This window comes from Schistocerca americana, chromosome X (genome assembly GCF_021461395.2).
Source record: "Schistocerca americana isolate TAMUIC-IGC-003095 chromosome X, iqSchAmer2.1, whole genome shotgun sequence".
In the NCBI taxonomy this organism is placed as follows: Eukaryota; Metazoa; Arthropoda; class Insecta; order Orthoptera; family Acrididae; genus Schistocerca; species Schistocerca americana.
The window spans coordinates 807,470,380-807,492,661 of record NC_060130.1 but is presented as its reverse complement, the minus strand read 5'-3'; the positions used below and the strand labels follow the sequence as shown (position 1 = coordinate 807,492,661).

Genomic DNA, 22,282 nt, shown 5'->3' with positions numbered 1-22,282 from the left:
TGCGGTCCCCTACGGCACTGCGTAGGATCCTACGGTCTTGGCGTGCATCCGTGCGTCGCTGCGGTCCGGTCCCAGGTCGACGGGCACGTGCACCTTCCGCCGACCACTGGCGACAACATCGATGTACTGTGGAGACCTCATGCCCCACGTGTTGAGCAATTCGGCGGTACGTCCACCCAGTCTCCCGCATGCCCACTATACGCCCTCGCTCAAAGTCCGTCAACTGCACATACGGTTCACGTCCACGCTGTCACGGCATGCTACCAGTGTTAAAGACTGCGATGGAGCTCCGTATGCCACGGCAAACTGGCTGACACTGACGGCGGCGGTGCACAAATGCTGCGCAGCTAGCGCCATTCGACGGCCAACACCGCGGTTCCTGGTGTGTCCGCTCTGCCGTGCGTGTGATCATTGCTTGTACAGCCCTCTCGCCGTGTCCGGAGCAAGTATGGTGGGTCTGACACACCGGTGTCAATGTGTTCCTTTTTCCATTTCCAGGAGTGTATATCCCCACATAAGAGTCGCGTGTGTTCAGATTCGGAGAATATGGCGGCCAATCAAGGACCATGCCAGTGGCCTCTGGGTACCCAAGAGCCAGAATGCGAGCCCCAAACTGCTCCTGCAGAACATCAAACACTCTCCTGCTTCAATGGCGTCGAGCTCCATCTTCCGTGAACCATATACACTACTGACCATTAAAATTGCTACACCAAGAAGAAATGCAGGTGATAAACGGGTATTCATTGGACAAATATATTATACTAGAACTGACATGTGATTAAATTTTCACGCAGTTTGGGTGCATAGACCCTGAGAAATCTGTACCCACAACAACTACCTCTGGCCGTAATAACGGCCTTGATACGCCTGGGCATTGAGTCAAACAGAGCTTGGATGGCGTGTACAGGTACAGCTGCCCATGCAGCTTCAACACGATACCACAGTTCATCAAGAGTAGTGACTGGCGTTTTGAGACGAGCCAGTTGCTCGGCCACCATTGACCAGACGTTTTCAATTGGTGAGAGATCTGGAGAATGTACTGGCCAGGGCAGCAGTCGAACATTTTCTGTATCCAAAAAAGGCCCGTACAGGACCTGCAACATGCGGTCGTGCTGTTTCGCAGGGATCGAATGAGTGGTAGAGCCACAGGTCGTAACACATCTGAAATGTAACGTCCACTGTTCAAAGTGCCGTCAATGCGAACAAGAGGTGACCGAGACGTGTAACCAATGGCACCTCATACCGTCACGCCAGGTGATACGCCAGTATGGCGATGACGAATACACGCTTCCAACGTGCGCTCACCGCGATGTCGCCGAACACGAATGCGACCATCATGATGCTGTAAACAGAACCTAGATTCATCCGAAAAAATGACGTTTTGTCATGCTTGCACCCAGGTTCGTCGTTGAGTACACCATCGCGGGCGCTCCTGTCTGTGATGCAGCGTCAAGGGTAACCGCAGCGATGGTCTCCGAGCTGATAGTCCATGCTGCTGCAAATGGCTTCGAACTGTTCGGGCAGATGGTTGTTGTCTTTCGAACGTCGCCATCTGTTGACCCAGGGATCGAGACGTGGCTGTACGATCCGTTACAGCCGTGCGGATAAGATGCCTGTTATCTCGACTGCTAGTGATACGAGGCCGTTGGGATCCAGCACGGGGTTCCGTATTACCCTCCTGAACCCACCGATTCCATATTCTGCTAACAGTCATCGGATATCGACCAACGCGAGCAGCAATGTCGCTATTCGATAAATCGCAATCGCCATAGGCTACAATCCGACCTTTATCTTTACACGAGGCATCACAACAACGTTTCACCAGGCAACGCCGGTCAACTGACGTTTGTGTATGAAAAATCGGTTGGAAACTTTCCTCATGTCAGCACGTTGTAGGTGTCGCCACCGGCGCCAACCTTGTGTGAATGCTCTGAAAAGCTAATCATTTGCATATCACAGCATCTTCTTCCTGTCGGTTAAATTTCACGTCTGTAGCACGTCATCTTCGTGTTGTAGCAATTTTAATGACCAGTAGTGTATTGTTGAAATTAGGGTCACTTTGGATAATGGGGATGAAATCATGTTCCAAAACCTTCACGTACCGTTCGGTAGCCATTAAAGCGTTTAGTAGGTCAGAGAAAAATCGAGAAACGTCCAGTGAAATCTTTGATAAAATCAGTACATACTTATTACTTTCGATATCGTCACTGAAAATAAGCAGGACGAGAATTCACCCTGGATTTCCTGATCGGATGTACTCCGTCGTGGGAGGTGCTCGAACGAATGTTCCTACTACGTCCTGCCGTTGTTCCTACTATTACACAAAAATTAGTGTCATCAGTGTTCAGGTTTTCGTCGACGGAAAAATCCTTATAAAAGGAACAATATATCATGTAGAGGAGATTGGGGGAATGTGATTTACAGTGTGTCGTTGAAGCAAGCATTCTGGCCATCGCGTGATGTAGTAAAATCACGGCAGTGTTATTCCAGGGCGGCCGGATAGCACCTGAACACAGCTCAGAGCATGCGCTTGATAGAAATAAAAGTGCAGGGAAGGTAAATTACCTTGATAGTGGACTCTGGTAAGTTGAGCTGTGAGGCGAGCTCGCAGCGGCGTGGCCTGGACACGTAGTTCTCCTTGTAGAACTCCTTCTCGAGCCGCGCCAGCTGCTCGCGGGTGAAGGCGGTCCGGTAGCGCCGGATGCTCTGGTCGTTCCCGCTGCTCGTCGCCGTGCTGCCCGTCGACATAGCCGGAGTCTCTGCGATCAGAAGACTTGTGTTCGCTGCTGTCCCCACAACTACTACTTCAATTGTCCTATCATAGTGCCACTGAACGCTCATTAATACTTCTTCCAATGAAGCGTAGGAAACATTTGTAGTATACAACCCTCACAGTTCAGTGAGAAAGCCTCTGAAGGGGTCGGAGAAGAGCTAGTGATAAACTGATGTTCTGAACTAGTCCGTGAAGCGTGCGAATGGTGCAGCTGGCAGTGTACCGACAGTGACAGGTGGGGATCTGGGTTTGAATGCAGGTCATCCGCACAATTATAATTTTACGCTCCCAGTCAACGGAACAAATGCTCAGTTCATTCTGTTCACAGTAAAATAATTGATTGCCAACAAACATACATTAATCAACCTCACCATGTGAGACAATACATTACTGATTGAGATTACTGCATGTGTTGTTTTAACTGAACGGTTCCCGTGAGATCACCGAAGTTGCGCTGTCGGGCGTGGTCGGCACTTGGATCGGTGACTATCCAGGCCGCCATGCACTGTTGCCATTTTTCGAGGTGCACTCAGCCTCGTGATACTAATTGAGGAGCCACTCGACCGAATAGTAGCGGCTTCGGTCAAGAATACCATCATAACGACCGGGAGAGCGATGTGCTGACCCCGTGCCCCTCCTATCCGCATCCTCCTCTGAGGATGACACGGCGGTCGGGTGGTCCCGATGGGCCACTTATGGCCTTTAGACGGAGTGAAGTGGTTGTTTTAACTGACTCGACTGAAGCGCACGAAGCTTCTGCAGAAATAGGTTAATCATAGTATGGTTACAGGTCAGCTTCCGTTCTTGGCTGAATCCATGATCTACATTTCTACGAGATTTACATCGCTCTCTAAGACAGTCGCGCGGTTCCAGACTGTAGCGCCTAGAAGCTCATTTAGTGGGACTACAGTCTGCAGATAAGGTTAAGCTCGATATATGAAGGTTTTCTGTGAGTTCCCTAAATCGCTCCAGGCAAATGGGATGGTTCTTTGAAAGGGCACGACTGATGTCCTTCCCCATACTTGACGCCACCCGAGTTTATGCTTCGTCTTTAATGACTTCGATATCAACGGGACGTTAAACCCAATCTGCCTTCTTTTTTTGCTGTTTCGGCTGCGAGGAGAATGATTGTCTGGATGGCGGTTTCCGTTGTTGAGGAGGGTGACTGGCAGCTCCCTCGGTGACGGAGAGCCCTGCGAACGCTAGACACACAGAATTTGTCCCGTTCTCGAAAATGCTTTGAAGACTCCTTGCGACCCCTGGAGTCGCTGTGGAACCATGTCAGTTCTGGGAACTCCGAGGATGTTTGGCAAACCCCAGAATGGAGGTGTGTCGGTGGCTGCCAAGTATCGCTTTCCCTTGGACACTAGCAGCTGTGATTGGCCTCCGTTATACCGAAAATTCTTCTGCAAGGAGCATGAGAGGCAGTGGAGGTTCAAAAATGGTTCAAATGGCTCTGAGCACTATGGGACTTAACTTCTGAGGTCATCAGTCCCCTAGAACTTAGAACTATTTAAACCTAACTAACCTAAGGACATTACACACGTCCATGCCCGAGGCAATATTCGAACCTGCGACCGTAGAGGTCGCGCGGTTCCAGACTGTAGCGCCTAGAACCGCTCGCCACCCCAGCCGGCGCAGTGGAGGTAGCAGGGGACAGAGTGACTAATGATAGCTCGTCGCTGAGGTTGTTTATGGGACAGCCTGCCATAAGACGCCAAAGGCCAAAAGTAGCAGAGTACAGAAGCGAAAAGACTAGCTGCATGAGGGGTTGGATACAGTATGGAGGACGCAAGGGCAGTTCAGCAAGGACCGGCGGAGAACGGAGAGGCGCAGCACTCACTGTGAAATAAATCGCCATAGTAAGCTTTCTGTAGCATCCGCCCCTGTAGCAGCACTGTCAGCGCGGCGGACTGTCAAACAAAGGGGCCCGGGTTCGGTTTCCGTCGGCTAGGAGAGTTTATCCGCTCGGAGACTGGGTGTTGTGTTGTCTTTACATCCGTATCGTCATAACTGACAGCCCACTGTTGACTTCGTCCCTTACGAAATCCCGTAAAAAAACTTTTTGTTGTTTCATGTCAGGGTGGACAGGAAGTGTCTAAAGTTGTAACACAGGCTAGTCTAAACTTTATTTGCCGTAGTGTAAAGAAGGAGCGTTTATTAGACCATATGACTACAGAGACTAGAGGAGACCTTGCTTTCCAATGCGTAAAAGGATGTAAATGAATATTAAAGGATGTGAATAGAAACCTCGTGCAAGTAACAGTTAATCTCTCCACCTGTAAGTGTTAAATGTCCTATGTGCCGTCATTCCTTTCTCGGTGTCCGCAGTAATCTTTGTGTGATTCTAGGCTAGCCTCGTATATAGTGTCTGTATTTCTGGCTTGGTTTCCCTACGGTTCGACGACCCTTATGGACGGACGATGGGTCGCGACTGTCAGATGGGTCACTGATTTCTCATTACAGTAATTCCCCGTGTCTCAAGGGGTGCTTCTTTTATAGCGAGGCTGGCGACCCAAAATAATTAGAGTTATCGGTGTTGGGAGAGTTGGTACTAAAAGCTTCGGAGAGCAGCTGACTTGATTAAGTAGTACACCTACGGCAGGGAACATTGTAGTTACAGTCTACTCTTGTTTGCTTCTTGTAAATACACGTCAGCAGGGAAATATAATTACCAGTCCTTAATCACCTTACAAACGTGAAGGATTCCAGGACGATAGACAACTCGCTGTATCCCTCGATCTTATGATAAACAGTGCAGCTCATAATTACAAACGGAAGTGTTTACCGAGTCCTTAAGGAGAAGGACAAAAGTTAAATAATTGGCTTTCCCCGTGAAACAGTCGTTTGTTCGATGACTGTTGAGACTGCAGAAACGCCTTTGACAGCACCTTATTCTGCATGGCAATCTTTTCGAGGCAGCCAGGTTGTACGAATGTAATATATCAATAACTATATGTCTTACTGTTTATAAAATTAGCTAAAATTAGCATTAGCTCTTATAGGTAATAAAGAAGAATGTTTGGCAAAAATGTTTACTTCTATTCGTGTTAACACGAATCAATCCACTACAAACAAAGGAAGTAATAAGAGAAACCCTGGCATGTAAAAATGGAGTTTTGATTTTACCTTTCGCCAACGACGGACATTCCGGCGTTACTATCAGAAATCTTCCAGGATACATTTACCCGTGGAAAAGCCAGATGTCAGCCTAAGAACCATTGCAATAATCCTTCGAAAGTGTAGCTCATCTCGCAAAGCGGTAGTATACAACTACCTCACTGAACAAATCTTCAGTATCCTTCATCGTTCTGATTGCTTTACTATGTAGGTTTCAGGAAAGAAATGGTAAAGATTTAAGGATTTTTGTAGTTAGCTCGAGAGTATCAGAGAAATGCGTGACAAACTTGTATAGCAGACTTTACAAGAAAGATATTATGCTTCACATATGGGTTCCATCTAAAAATTTAGTTTCAATATATATCGCGTAATGACCACCAGCGCAAAATTAGAGAAAATCGGGCGTTATGTCACAGCACCGGCCGATAGAGGTTGTGCAGTCGTTAGCACAAGTGTCCGACTATCCAGATTTAGTTTTTCCATTATGTCTTTAAATCGCTAGTAGCAAATATCAGGGTAATTTCTGTGGAAAGGCACGGCCAGTTTCCTTCCTCATCCTTCCCATCTTGTGCTCCGTTTCTGTTGACCACGCTGATCACGGGATGTTAAACCCTAATCTTCCTTCCTTCCTCGGCACCGACAATCTTTCCTTCAAGATAGCGAATTCCAGACTGCGAATTCGTATTGGGAATTTAAGGTCTCCGGGCTGACAGATGATGAACAATATCTCCTGAGAGGCTACACATAAAAAATTATTTTAACCGTGTTCTGTTGTATATTCTCCCCTTCTAGAGTGGGCGCCTGAATTTGGCTACTTTTTGTTTTGTGAGTGGTTTTTGGCAGTGTCTTCTGGAACAACTTCTTCTTGTGTCTTTGTACCGCATCGGCACAGGGTTTAGCGTAGTTATTAGACGGATATAGCATGGCTAATGTAAGGGGTGGTCGGATTTCCTTCCCCCCGTAACCCTCTGAGGCCGAATATGCGTACCGGAATTGCCTGTGTCTAGTGTCACTCATGTGAAAGTGAGCGAAAGTTTTAAAAACGTCGAGCCTTAGGTACCAACCCAGTGTTAACTACATGGAATGTGGGAACCCGCCTAAAGACATCATGCAGGCTGGCCGACACACCGTCCCTCGTTGTTAATCCGCCAGGGGGATTCGATGCGGGGCCGGCGCATCACCCCGTCCAGGAAGGGACACTTCAACACGCACGGCTATCCGGGCGGGTATTGTCTTCTGAGACTGAATGTCGTACAGTATGTCATTTTGATGTGTGATGGTAGGACAGGAAATCATACGAGGCGTGTTTTTTAAATAAGTACCGCTTTGAAATTAAAAAAAGACGTGCTAAGATATCTCAATAATTTTATTTTACATGAAAGCCCGTACCTTAATCTACTTTTCCGTCAATATTGAGGCACTTGTCATAACGTTGTACCAGTTTTTGAATACCCTCCTCATAGAAGTCTGCCGCCTGACTTGTTAACCACTGCATCACCACTATTTTGACTTCGTCACCGTCTTGAAGACGCTGACGCCCAGGTGTTTCTTCAAGCGCAGGAAAATGTGGTAGTCACTGGGCGCAAGTTCGGGGCTGCGCGGAGGATGATCTAGAGTTTCCCATCGAAAAGATGTGATGAGATCTCTGGTCTGATTCGCCACATACGGACGGGCATTGTCTTGCATCAAAACGATGCCCTTGCTCAACTTGCCACGTCTTTTGTTCAGAATTGAATGGCGCAGATTGTGCAATGTCTTACAGTAAGCTGCTGCATTGATTGTCCCATTACGAGGCAGAAATTACAAAAGCAATACTCCTTTTCTGTCCCCAAAACCTGTGCACATGATTTTCCGGGCAGAAATTGTTTGCTTAAACTTCACTTTTCTGGGTGAATCTGAATGCCGCCATTCCATGGACTGTTCCTTTGATTCTGGTGTGACGTAGACCACCCATGTTTCATCGCCCGTAGCAATTTGGCTTAAGAAATCATCACCGTCGTTGTGGTACCGCTCAAGGAAAGTCAATGCATTGTCTAAACGTTTGGTTTTGTGCACATCCGTCAACATTTTCGGTACCCAACGTGAGCACAATTTTCGGTAATTCAAGTGGTCGGTCACAATGCCATACAAAACACTACGAGAAACATTTGGAAAGTCATCCCGCAAGGAGGAAATCGTAAAGCATCTGTTTCCTCTCACCTTATTGTCCACTTCCTGCACCAAACTTTCATTAACGACCGAAGGACGCCCACTCCGTTGTTCACCATGCACATTTGTGGGGCCATCTTTAAATGCTCTCACCCACTTTCGTACCATTGCATCACTCATAATGTTTTCTTCGTAAACTGCACAAATCTCACAATGAATATCGATCGCTTTTAGGCCTTTAGCACTAAGAAATCTTATAACAGCCCGTACTTCACAGTCGGCGGGACTCACGATTATTGGAGGCATCTTAAACACTCTGTACACAATGGCATCAATGCGTAGATTAAGGTACAGGCTTTCATGTAAAAATAAAATTATTGAGATATCTTTGCACGTATTTTTTAAATTTCAGAACGGTACTTACTTAAAAAACAAACCTCGTACGTTTGCGGAACGTGTTAAGAGTGCGCTGTCCGAGACATGATCCAAAATAAATGAGAATTATACGGTTACGCATTTTGTACTTCACAGAACATTTACAAAATTGCAGCACGTTTATAACAGTGTCCAGTGAGCATTTGTTCCAGTGCCTAACCCAGCTGTGTAGTGCCTCTAGAGATTTTTTTCATCTTTTTATGTTCCGAAAATGCTTCTCCTTTAAGATTCTTTTTCTTGATAGGAGACGAGAAAAAGTTACGGAATCGATGAGTAGGGGAGGTGCGAAAGTCTTATTTTGTTTTTCGCCAAAAATTACACAACACTGTCGCGTTGAAGGATACAATACCGTACCATCCCAATAAAAGCCATAGTCCCACCAGTGCCTCAGGTAGTCATTATAGCGCCAGAACGTACTGTTCAAAAATGGTTCAAATGGCTCTGAGCACTATGCGACTTAACTTCTGAGGTCATCAGTCACCTAGAACTTAGAACTAATTAAACCTAACTAACCTAAGGACATTACACACATCCATGCCCGAAGCAGGATTCGAACCTGCGACCGTAGCGGTCACGCGGTTCCAGACTGAAGCGCCTAGAACCGCACGGCCACACCGGCCGGCGAACGTACTGTTGCTGGTTCCTTGGGGAACAAATTCATAGGCTATTACCTACTCGCATATCTGAAAATAAAGCAATTTTGCTTTCACGTTTATTCGGCTGCAGTGATGAACAAGTCTTCCACGCTCTCAATTGTTGCTTGGCTTCTAGTAGCATATCCATAACATCAAGACTCGTCGTTTGCAATAATTATTGACGTCCTCTCATGTTTGCAATTTTAAAATCGCCGAACTTGCACAACAGTGTTTAAAAAAATAAGGACTCCAACATAACCGGAGGTTCTGCACCGATAATGGTTGGTCATTTTATAGCAGGGCACCTACCGGGAGAACCAGCCACTACCGCCACTCCACCTGCAGATAACGAATACTGCCGCTCTTTCCCCTACGAAATATCTATGTTTTCGCATTATAACTTCCATGAAAAACAGGCTTGAAATACTCAGGATCTCACAACAGGTGACCCAATGAGACTGAGTAGATCATGGGGAGTTAACACTATTTTTGTATTCGATATAATGTACTGTGAGAATAGCGTGGTTTTCAGTTTAATAAAAGAATAAATATCGAGATACCGGCTTCTAGAAGCGTTCAAAATACACTGTTGACTGTTACTGACTGATCCGTGTCTTCTAAAACCCTTTTTTCAACTAAGACTTCCCTTTTGGTCCATATAATTTTTAAGAAACAAAGTTAACGTTCATCGACAAGTCGATATGGAGGTAATTATGGACGAAACAGTAACTTGGATGGCTAAGTGTAGGGAAGAAACCGTCGATGATAGTAGCAGAGGAACAATTGTGGCATGGGATCGTTGTATTACGGAGCCAGCAGGAAACATAAATAAATATGGTAAGAGAGTACACTGGTGCGCAAAACTTAAGGACGAAAATAACTTTCTCATGTTGTGTCACTGCTAAGTAACATATCTTCATTAAAGTTGCACCATGCATAGAAAACTGCTACAGTACAGATCAGAAGGTAACTGGAGGACGTACGAAATGGGACGAACAGAAAAGACACTTTTATTCAAAGACAGTAATTACACTGAAGTCTTCGCGATTTATTATGGTCCCCTGGACATTACAGAAGGTGGATTGTGGTTCTTAATAGTGTGTGTGTGTGTGTGACCACGGACGACAATACATGCTCTGCACCTTGCTCCCATTTTGGCCACAAAGTCGGTAAGAAATTCTTGTGGTAGGGCGTTCCACTCCTCTGGACGTACCCTCATATGACGAGAGGTGGCCAGCACCCAGGAATATTCTCGAACATGACCGTTTATGGTGAGGGAAGGCATAACGTTGCGTGGGCGTGCTGACCTCCAGATCTCTGGTCACGGTACACTCACGGCTCAACGTTATTGTGACACTGTACTTCTTCCCCATGTGCTTCTTTCCCCGGGAGCATTCGACCCTGATTTAATTTTTATGGGTGACAATGCGGACCGCATCGAACTTCGCACGTGGAGGAGCTCTTGGATCGAGAGAATATTCGGCGAACACACTGGCCTGTCCGTTCCCACTACTTAAACTCCAAAGAGCACGTGGTGCGATGCGTTGGGGAGAAGTACGAGGGGCGTTTGAAAAGTCCGTGCAAAGTCCGAGAGATGGCACCACCCGCGCGTATCGAAGTCTTATTTAGTTAGTAGCATCTTTGGAAAGAATGCACACCAAGTTTCAGCCATATTGGTCTATTTCTTTGTGTTTGGCATTCGTGTGAATCAAGGAAGTCGAGTGACTGTCAAAAAATGGACGAAAAAGAATTTGGTGTGGTGATTAAACATTACTTTATGAAGGGCAAAACGCCTTAGGAGACTAAAGATAAGGTTGATAAACATTAGGGTGACTTTGCACCTTCGATTAGCACAGTTTATAAGTGGTTTCAAAATTTTCGGAGTGGCCATATGGGCACAAGTGATGCTGAACGTTCTGGACGCACTGTGGAGGTTACGACTCCAGAAATTATTGATAAAATCCATGATATGGTGATGGATGACAGAAGAGTTAAGGTGCGTGAGATTGCTAGTGCTGTGGGAATCTCGAATGAACGGATACATAATATTTTGCATAAACATTTGGACATGAGAAAGCTACCCGGAAGATGGGTTCCGCGTTTGCTCACGCTTTACCAAAAACGGAATTGTGTGAAGTGTTGCAAGGATGGTTTGCAGCTGTTCAGGAAGAATCTGCAGGACTTCAAGCGTCGTTTCGTCACTGTGGATGAAATATGGATACATTACTATACTCCTGAGACCAAACAACAATCTAAATAATGGGTTACCAACGGAGAATCTGCACCAAAAAAGGCGAAGACCATTCCTTCGGCCGGAAAGGTTATGGCGAATGTCTCTTGGGATTTGCAAGGGATAATCCTCATCGACTATCTGGAAAAGGGTAAAACTATTTCAGGTAAATAATATTCATTGTTATTGGACCGTTTGAAAACCGAGCTACAAGAAAAATGCCGGCGATTGGACCGCGAAAAAGTCCTTTTCCATCACGACAATGCACCAGCACACACCTCAGCAGTTGTGGTCGCAAAATTAATGGAAATATGATTCCAACTCGTTTCACATCCCCCCCCCCCCCCCATATTCTCCATTCATGGCTCACTCGTACTACTGTTTGTTCCCCAATTTGAAGAAATGGCTGGCGGGACAAAGATTTCATTCAAACGAGGAGGTGATTGCAGCAACTAATAGCTATTTTGCAGACTTGGACAATTCCTATTATTCGGAAGGGATCAACAAATTAGAACAGCGAAGGACGAAGTGATTAAGTCTAAAAGGAAACTATGTCGAAAAGAAAAGGTTTACCCCAAACACGTAAGTAATTTTTGTTTTTGCACGGACTTTTACAAACGCCCCTCGTACTGTGCGGCAGAGAACGCCTTACCAACATTGTAACCAGCAACGGAGCACGTTGCAGAGCTGGCAGTGCCGTCTGTGGCGATCACTGGATCATCATGAATCGCGGTGACTTCAGTATGATTACTGCCCTTCAATAAAAGTATCATTTCTGATCGTCTCACTGCGTATTTTTTAGTTACCTTGTGTACTATAGTGCAGCAATTTTTTCTACACATAGTCTGAGTTTCATCGAGCTATTCTACTTGGTAGTAAAATGTCAAGCGGAAGTAACTTTCGTCCTTAGGTTTTGTACACCAGCGTAGTTTCAGCACGGTACCTCCCCAACAGGCAGACTGGAGGAAAAATTAAGAGTTCATTGCCTGGGCATCGTAGAAATTATTACAGACGGAGCATTATTTCAGTTGGAGAATGACAGGGAAAGAAACGACATTTTTCTTCTTAAGGGATTATTTCAGTAATCATCACCGAGCGAGGTGGCGCAGCGGTTAGCACACTCGACTCACATTCGGGAGGACGACGGTTCAATCCCGCGTCCGGCCATCCTGATTTAGGATTTCCGTGATTTCCCTAAATCGCTCCAGGCACATGCCGCGATGGTTCCTTTGAAAGGGCACGGCCGACTTACTTCCCTAATCCGATGAGACCGATGACCTCGCTGTCTGGTCTCCTCCCCCACAACAGCCCAGCCAGTCAGTATTCATCCTAAGGTTCAAATGGCTCTGAACACTATGGGACTTAACATCTAAGGTCACCAGTTCCCTAGAACTTAGAACTACTTAAACCTAACGAACCTAAGGACATCACATACATCCATGCCCGAGGCAGGATTCGAACCTGCGACCGTAGCGGACGCGCGGTTCCAGACTGAAGCGCCTAGAACCGCTCGGCCACCCCGGCCGGCTCATCCTAAGGGATACAGGAATACTACAGGCAATCTAAATGAAGGTAAGCTGCTGTTTCATAACGACGTAATCGACTCGTATTCAGGAAACGGTGGTTAAACTGCGTGTCTGCTCATCCAGAATTACTTGTTTCGTGATACACCTAAATGACTAAAGCTAATACTGTGGCCCGGTTCCTCTGAGATGTCAGAAGTGATTTCCTTCCCCAGAGAGAGCTTGAACTCCGTTTAAACCCCAAGTTTACATCCTTTTCCTTTCGAATTCAAGTTACTACTCATTGCTTCAGCACAGTCAGCTTTATACTTATCGATCAGTTTAGCCTCCAAATACATTGTCCAGTCACACTAATGTGACCGCCTGTCAAAAGCCTTAATAATTAAATTTCTGCAGGAAGAGAGTCAATGAGGTTCTGGCAAATGCCGACAGAGGTTTCTCGGTTCAAAATGGTTCAAATGACTCTTAGCACTATGGGACTTAACATCTGAGATCATCAGGTTTCTCGGCTGAGGATCCAAGGTTCGAACGGCCCGATCGAGATGGTCCCACAGACACTTGATTGGGTTTAAATACGGGGAGTTTGGTAGCCACGGGAGCACAGTAAAGTCATCCTCGCGCTATGCGAAGCACGCACGTACACTGCGTATTGTGTGACACGTTGTACTGTCCTGCTGGTTGATGCCATCGTGCCGATGAGAAACAAACAACACATAGTGGTGGACACGGTCCCCAAGGATAGATGCATATTTGTGTTGATCCACTGCGATTTCCAGAATGACGAGATCACCAAGGGACTGTCACGAAAACATTCCCCAGACAATAATTAACCGTCATTCGCCGTAGACACTGCCGACGATTGTTAAAGGGTGTTTGCTTCCAGACGTTTCACACCGTACATGCCAACGGCCATCTGTCCCATGGAGCATAAAACGTGATTCATCTGAAAAGGCCGTCTGTCGCCACTCAGTGAACGTCCAGCTGCGGTATTGGCGTGAAAATTCCAGCCTTCGTCGGCGATGGACGACAGCGTGGGTGTATGAACCAGGCGACTGCTTCGTAGGCACATACGTAGCAACGTTAGCTGAACGGTCGTTGAGGAAACACTGTTGGCAGCTCCTTGGTTCATCCGGGCAGTCACTTGCTCAGCAGTTGCACAGCTATTCGCCCGTACAAATCCCCACAGCCGTCGTTCACCCCTGTCATCTATGGCCTGTGGTGCACGACAGTTGCCTCGTCGCCAGTTTTGGAAAGCACCATTTTGCCAAGCACAGTGTACTTTAAACACTTCGGCACGCTAACAGATTACTAACTTAGTCGTTTCGGAAATGTTTCCACCCTGTTCCAAAAGCCAATGGTTATGGCCTTTTGGATGTCAGATAAATTGCTCCGTTTCCACATTACAGCAACGACTGCACTGTTTTCCGCGACCCCCGTCACCCTTTATATGCCCACCACTGTTAGTGCTGCCACCTGCGTCGGTGAGTGGCTATAGCACGTTGTGGTCGAACATAGGCGGTGGTCATTAATATGATTGTACCGTGTAAATTTGAACAGCGGTAAAGCTGGAAACATGGGCAGTATACAGGGTGATCAAAAAGTCAATATAAATTTGAAAACTTAATAAACCACGGAATAATGTAGCTAGAGAGGTAAAAATAGACACACATGCTTGGAATGACATGGGGTTTTATCAGAACAAAAAAAAACAAAGTTCACAAAATGTCCGACAGATGGCGCTGGACAGCAAACCGTCAGTGACTGCGCATGACAATCGTGTATAAAAGGAGCTGTAATGAGAGAGAGAATCAGATGCGCCAGCAGCCGCAGCATGATGACGTTACCTGAAAAGGCGCTTTTAGTGAAGCTGTATTATCAGAATGCGGAATGTTCTACTTCAGCGTTACGATCCTATCGCCATAGGAAGGGGATTCGAACGGGTAAAGGTCCGTTGACAAATGCAGCTGTAGCGAGAATGATTTCGAAGTTCGAAGCCACGGGTTGTTTAGACGATAGATCCCGTAGTGGCCGACCGAGCACAAGGCGTAATGCTGCTGAGACAGTTCAGGAAGAAATGGAGACTGTAGCGGGTTCGTCTATGCACGGGGAAGTCAGCGCTCGTGCAGTCGCACGTCGCACTGGCATTCCATACACAACTGTCTGGTTGGCACTGAGGCGTACCCTCCGATGCTATCCGTACAAAATCCATCGGCATCATGAACTGTTACCTGGCTATTTAGTGAAGCGGAGGGCACTTGTGGTGTCGGCGTTTCAAAAGATGGCGGAAGATGACGATTGGTTGAGTAACGTGTTGTGGACCGACGAAGCTCATATCACGCTCCGAGGGTCTGTCAACGCCCACAACTGCAGAATTTGGGCTAACGAAAATCCTAGAACTGTCGTTGAAACTCCATTGAACGACTAGAAAGTCACGGTATGGGTTGGATTTCCACATCTACCGTTATTGGGCCTTTTTTCTTCGAGGAAATGCGTGATTCTGGTTTTGTAACTGCTACCGTGACGGGTGAGAGGTACGCCGATATGTTACAGAATCACATCATCCCCAGCCTGGCTGATAAAACACCTGCTGGAACGTACGATGTTTATGCAGGATGGCGCTCCAGCCCACATTGGTAGACGCGTGAAAGATCTCTTGCGCGCGTCGTTTGGTGATGATCGTGTGCTCAGCCGCCACTTTCGTCCCCAGACCTCAGTCCGTGCGATTATTGGCTTTGGGGTTACCTGAAGTCGCAAGTGTATCGTGATCGACCGACATCTCTAGGGGTGCTGAAAGACAACATCCGACGCTAATGCCTCACCGTAACTCCGGATATGCTTTACAGTGCTGTTCACAACATTATTCCCCGACTACAGCTATTTTTGAGGAATGATGGTGGACATATTGAGCATTTCCTGTAAAGAACATCATCTTTGCTTTGTCTTACTTTGTTATGCTGATTATTGCTATTCTGATCAGATGAAGCGCCATCTGTCGGACATTTTTTAAACTTTTGTATTTTTTTTTTTTTTTTGTTACAATAAAACCCCATGTCATTCTAAGCATGTGTGTCATTTTGTACCTCTCTATCTACATTATTCCGTGATTTATTCAATTTTCAAATTTATACTGACTTTTTGATCACCCGGTATTTGAGAGACATGCCGCAGCGAGCATTAGACTAGCAATATTTATTGAACAGTGTGTAGTAATCGTCACTACGAACACTCGTCTAGCAACAAGACAGGATGAGCGCACGTCGGAGGCAGAGGCCGGGTGCGGCTTGAGATTTCATAAGCGCCGACAGCGTCTGCCGATGTTCAAGTACTGAATGGCCACATGGCGGTGTGATTTAGTGCGGCCGGGATGAAAGCGGCCGCGCGATAAGGCTGAGTGCCCGGCCAGCCGCCGGACAGATACTAGTAGCTAGCCGCCGTCTTTTAGCGGGCATTATACCGCCACCATTCAGCTACCTGCCGTGCCGACGTGTCTTAATGCGCCGCCGGGCCCTTATCGCCCGCTTCTTGTACAGTATATATTCGGGCGGGGCCCGCGCCCGTGCCCGACGCAAGTACCGCTTGTAATGCAGATAAGCCACATGTGTCTCCTTAACTAGGCGGGAGGTGCTACCCGTCTGATAGTTAGCTACCGGAAACACTTATTTACGGCCGCGATTTGGAGGAACATCTGTGCGTTCTCCGGAGCGGCGGCGCCGACCGCAAGCGACAAATGAGAGGTCTGCTAGTTCCCTAGGAGCTTCACATGCCGCTTCCAGTCCTCAAGCACATTAGGATCTTTTTTTTTTTTTTGTCTACTGCAGTTCTCGTCCCCACATCTTATTCATTTTCCTGGTCTTTATCCCGCTTCTTCACGGATTCAGCCTGTTAATTTTCGGATTTGGCAATATTCGCGTTAGAGGGAGATCGGATGCCCTTCGAGTCACCACTCCTTTCCCCCGAGACGAAATTTGTGCACCTCAACAGTTTACGTCTGTTGTTGTCCCCTGTGAAAGTGAGAAAACTTTTTTCTAGATGTATCGAGTAACTGAGGCAGGACGTGAGTACAACCCCGGTATCCACCAAGTCGGATGTGGTAAACCGACTGAAAACCACATCTAGCTGACCAGCACACCGACGACGTCGTTAATCCGTCGGGTAGATTCGACTCGGGGCCGGCACGGCTCCTTCACAGAACTGACGTGCAAACGAGCCTGGCTATCCGGGCGGGATCCCCTATTCCCACATACTATGAATTTTCCGCTTCTTAGGAAGTAGGATTTCCTTCCGTTTTATGCTTCAGCTATCCTGAATCGACACGTACGAGGATGGGTCCCAAAGTAAATATACACTCCTGGAAATGGAAAAAAGAACACATTGACACCGGTGTGTCAGACCCACCATACTTGCTCCGGACACTGCGAGAGGGCTGTACTAGCAATGATCACACGCACGGCACAGCGGACACACCAGGAACCGCGGTGTTGGCCGTCGAATGGCGCTAGCTGCGCAGCATTTGTGCACCGCCGCCGTCAGTGTCAGCCAGTTTGCCGTGGCATACGGAGCTCCATCGCAGTCTTTAACACTGGTAGCATGCCGCGACAGCGTGGACGTGAACCGTATGTGCAGTTGACGGACTTTGAGCGAGGGCGTATAGTGAGCATGCGGGAGCCGGGTGGACGTACCGCCGAATTGCTCAACACGTGGGGCGTGAGGTCTCCACAGTACATGGAAGTTGTCGCCAGTGGTCGGCGGAAGGTGCACGTGCCCGTCGACCTGGGACCGGACCGCAGCGACGCACGGATGCACGCCAAGACCGTAGGATCCTACGCAGTGCCGTAGGGGACCGCACCGCCACTTCCCAGCAAATTAGGGACACTGTTGCTCCTGGGGTATCGGCGAGGACCATTCGCAACCGTCTCCATGAAGCTGGGCTACGGTCCCGCACACCGTTAGGCCGTCTTCCGCTCACGCCCCAACATCGTGCAGCCCGCCTCCAGTGGTGTCGCGACAGGCGTGAATGGAGGGACGAATGGAGACGTGTCGTCTTCAGCGATGAGAGTCGCTTCTGCCTTGGTGCCAATGATGGTCGTATGCGTGTTTGGCGCCGTGCAGGTGAGCGCCACAATCAGGACTGCATACGACCGAGGCACACAGGGCCAACACCCGGCATCATGGTGTGGGGAGCGATCTCCTACACTGGCCGTACACCACTGGTGATCGTCGAGGGGTCACTGAATAGTGCACGGTACATCCAAACCGTCATCGAACCCATCGTTCTACCATTCCTAGACCGACAAGGGAACTTGCTGTTCCAACAGGACAATGCACGTCCGCATGTATCCCGTGCCACCCAACGTGCTCTAGAAGGTGTAAGTCAACTACGCTGGCCAGCAAGATCTCCGGATCTGTCCCCCATTGAGCATGTTTGGGACTGGATGAAGCGTCGTCTCACGCGGTCTGCACGTCCAGCACGAACGCTGGTCCAACTGAGGCGCCAGGTGGAAATGGCATGGCAAGCCGTTCCACAGGACTACATCCAGCATCTCTACGATCGTCTCCATGGGAGAATAGCAGCCTGCATTGCTGCGAAAGGTGGATATACACTGTACTAGTGCCGACATTGTGCATGCTCTGTTGCCTGTGTCTATGTGCCTGTGGTTCTGTCAGTGTGATCATGTGATGTATCTGACCCCAGGAATGTGTCAATAAAGTTTCCCCTTCCTGGGACAATGAATTCACGGTGTTCTTATTTCAATTTCCAGGAGTGTAATTCCTCCCCTGAAGCAGGCTCGCCGGAACAGGGAGATGTCAAGTGGTTGCCTACGTGTAGGCGCTTAGTAAACACGTCACATGTTTTCTCTGTACAGTAAATTTTTAAAGTGCTGAACAGACGTGGGTAGATATCACTGAGAGTGTTTTCGAACTGGGGGGGGAGGGGGGGGGGAGGTCTTAAACGGACGCTTTGCCGTTTCATTCACACATGTGTCAATGTCGCACTCTTCCATGATCACGCCACCGGAGAGCGAAAAATTGGAGAGCTAGAAAAGCATCTGCAGCCGTTGTTGCTTCGGATCGCGTTCAGATTTCTTGGAGTGGCTTGTGTTCTACACCGTTAAAAAATAATTTGCTGTCACCCTGCTCTCCAAAGCGATGCGGTCACATTCAGTGGGGTTGCTGGCCCACGATGTCTTTAGAGAAGGATTGAGGAATCCGTAGGGTGTTACCCATGTTGCCGGCCGCGGCGGTCTCGCGGTTCTGGGCGCGCAGTCCGGAACCGTGCGACTTTTGCGGTCGCAGGTTCGAATCCTGCCTCGGGCATGGATGTGTGTAATGTCCTTAGGTTAGTTAGGTTTAAGTAGTTCTAAGTTCTAGGGGACTGATGACCACAGCAGTTGAGTCCCATAGTGCTCAGAGCCATTTTTGTTACCCATGTCAAAGACTGTCAAGAACGTTGTCCTGTTGTTCACTGGTCTGTGAGCTGTGGTTTCGACTGCGCAATGTGTGGGAATCAGTGTCTCAAGAGAAGGGGTGGTTTTATTGATGCCCATTATGACACCTCCTGAGACCTTTTCTTGTCGATTCCGAGCGACGTTGTGTCTGAAATGTTGTCCTCGGCCAACAAATAAGAAAAGGCGTGATTTTAACGCTAGGCATCGCTGTTATAACCTCATCGCGGAGACATCAAAAAAAGGGGTAAAATGTAAGAGGGCGTGCGATGACCTTCCCACAGTGTGACACGTCCACGGTGGCGTTGGGCAGAATTACCGTGAACTTTGGTGCCAATGTCACATCATTAACACATCTTACACCTCTCAAGAACGTCTGAGCTCTGGATGTATCGACATCTTGCTGTTTAATGTGTCGCCGAGTCCAATGACGACGTCGCCGGGCGCCACGCTTTTGCTTCATTATAGAGAAAGGTAGTAGGCGCCTTTGAGCCAAATTTCTAAGTCGCAATGGGAAATGATTATCGGGTTACAAAAATGTGATCCTTTAATTCTGTTGCGCTGTGTATTTCGTGGGGCAGGGTGGGACCTTCCAGCACAACGCTCCCAATCACACAGCGCACGAGTGTTAGGTAGATTTTGGCATAAAAAAAGTGAGAATGGCTTACCACCAATCCTACTCACTGTGTCAGGACCTGTGGAGCTTTTTGCTCCTTCCTAGAACGTAAAGCGACCTAAAAGGGTTTTGTTTTCAATGCATAGAAGCTGAACGAAAACCACCTAACGAGTGAAACATTTTATGTACACTGGAGGTGGAGTGGAGGGGAAGGAAAGGAAAGGGAAGGAACTGATGATATCAGCTGCATCCGGACTTATGCAGAATCAATGGCGACGAGAAAAAATGTGTGACGGACCGGGATTCGAATCGTGGATTTCCTACTTATTCGGCACTTCCGGAAACCATTGCGCCAATCAAACTCAGTGTTCACCGTCATTGCGCGGACTGTCTCAAATGGTTCAAATGGCTCCAAGCACTATGGGACTTAACATCTGAGGTCATCAGTCCCTTAGAGTTAGAACTACTTAAACCTAACTAACCCAAGAACATCACACACATTCATGCCCGAGGCAGGATTCGGACCTGCGACCGTAGCAGCAGCGCGGTTCCGGACTGAAGTGCCTAGAACCGCTCGGCCACAGCGACCGGCTCGGACTGCCTCGGCACTCCTCCTGGCCGACCCAGATTCCCACCTAGTGACACCTGTCCCATGTCCTCCGTGCTCGCTACTTTGAGATCTGGCATGAGGTCGAACTTAACTGTGCATCCGCACTGACGGTGGTGGATTCGTTGCCATCGAGGCGAATCAACTACATGAATGTGTGGTATCTGTACTTTCGGACCGCGCGTTCTTGTGAGTGAAACATTATTTATGAAAACTAGTATTCCAAACGAATGATAGCTGATCAAACTGATTCAAGGAAGGCACCTACGTGGAGAACTCGTAACAACCAACCCTTCGCTCGCAGAAAAGAAATTTTAGTTTCTCCTTCGAAAGCTTTCTCGTGTGTACCGTACTTGTATGCACTGCGTTCATACTCTTATACAAATTAAATTTCTTCTGTTTTTACATTGGTTTTCCACCTTTAGAGCTGGAACGGTCTGCAGCGAGTGGGGCACCTCAAGGAAATATAGACTATTGCTCAGAGTACCCAGAGCCAGAGTTAGAGTATGGTTCAGCACAACGTTTGTCTCGTTTTCCGTATGAAACATGAAGCGCAATGCCTATGTGGCGAGCTCGGGTAAGGGAAAAATAAGAAAAAACTCGACCGTGTGCTTTTCTAAGGAAATATCGAGGAATTTTCCTTGTGCGACTCAGGAGAACCGCGTAAAACCTAAATCTGGGTGGCCACAAGGGATTTGATTTTTGGTCTTCTCAGAAGCGTTGTCAATTCGACATATCGGCATTGCGCTCCTGTTTCACATGGCTCCTAATGACCTCGTTGTCGACGGGACATTAAACCCACATATTTCCTCTTTATTTTCGAAGTGACAGAAGGGGACCGATTAACTTACACTGAAATAAGTTGCAGATATGTGGAGCATATTGTTTGTAGTGCACAGCCTTTCGAACTCGATGGCATTCATTTATATCTCCGAGGAGAGTTGAATAAGAAATGCAAATTTTTTTTCTGAAAGAAAGTTGATTCCGTTCAGGAATCCGGTACTCCATATTATTCCCCACTCTTTTGGCTAAAAAACCTTATTTTCCAACATAATCACCGTTCTGTGCGACGGCCTTACGCCACCTTACTGGAGGGGCTAGTATGCCCGCATGGTAACACTCTACTGGTCGACGTCGGATCCAACGTCTTGCTACATCAATAACCTGTCTATCATCCACACACTGCTTCCCGAGGAGTGCATCTTTCATTGGGCCAAACAGATGGAAGTCGGAAGGTGTGAGGTCGGGGCTGTAGGGCAGAAAAGGAAGAACAGTTTGTGTGAATTTTCTGCGATGATGACAGACACCTCGCCCAACGGCACACCATGATTTTGTTCACTGCCATGTCTCCGTAGACATTTTGCAAGCGCCTATGAACATCTGTGATGCTCTGATTTTCCGCTAAAACAAACTCAGTGACAGTTCTCTGCCTGGAACCCACTTCCGTCACAGACGCCATTTTGAAGACTACGTACAGCGCCGCCACCTATCGGAACTTCATAAAGCTATCGGGGCCGAAGAAGGAGCATTCCACGATGTCCCATAACAAATTCCGAAATTTTTAACTAATATTGGCCGAGAAGAAAATGTATTGCATTTTTTATTGAGCGCCCTTCGCAGAACCAAACCGTTTTCGAGAAATCAGCTCTGTTGCTTTTCGTAATGCTGGCTACTATATCTTTTGTGCATCTGTCTTTTTTTTCTATTGAACGTCCGAGATAGCACAATTGTTCCCCTCTTCTAGAGCGTCTT

At 47.6% G+C, this 22,282-nt stretch overlaps 1 protein-coding gene across 1 annotated transcript in view; it reads right to left on the bottom strand.

The window, feature by feature from the left end:
- The window catches only part of LOC124556770 (homeobox even-skipped homolog protein 2), an 85,008-nt gene that overhangs the window by 21,292 nt on the left and 41,434 nt on the right, over window positions 1-22,282 (bottom strand). The window contains exon 2 of the mRNA XM_047130779.1: window positions 2,566-2,759. Coding sequence (XP_046986735.1) covers window positions 2,566-2,748 — 183 coding nt within the window. The 5' untranslated portion in view covers window positions 2,749-2,759. The remainder of the gene's footprint in view (window positions 1-2,565; window positions 2,760-22,282) is intronic.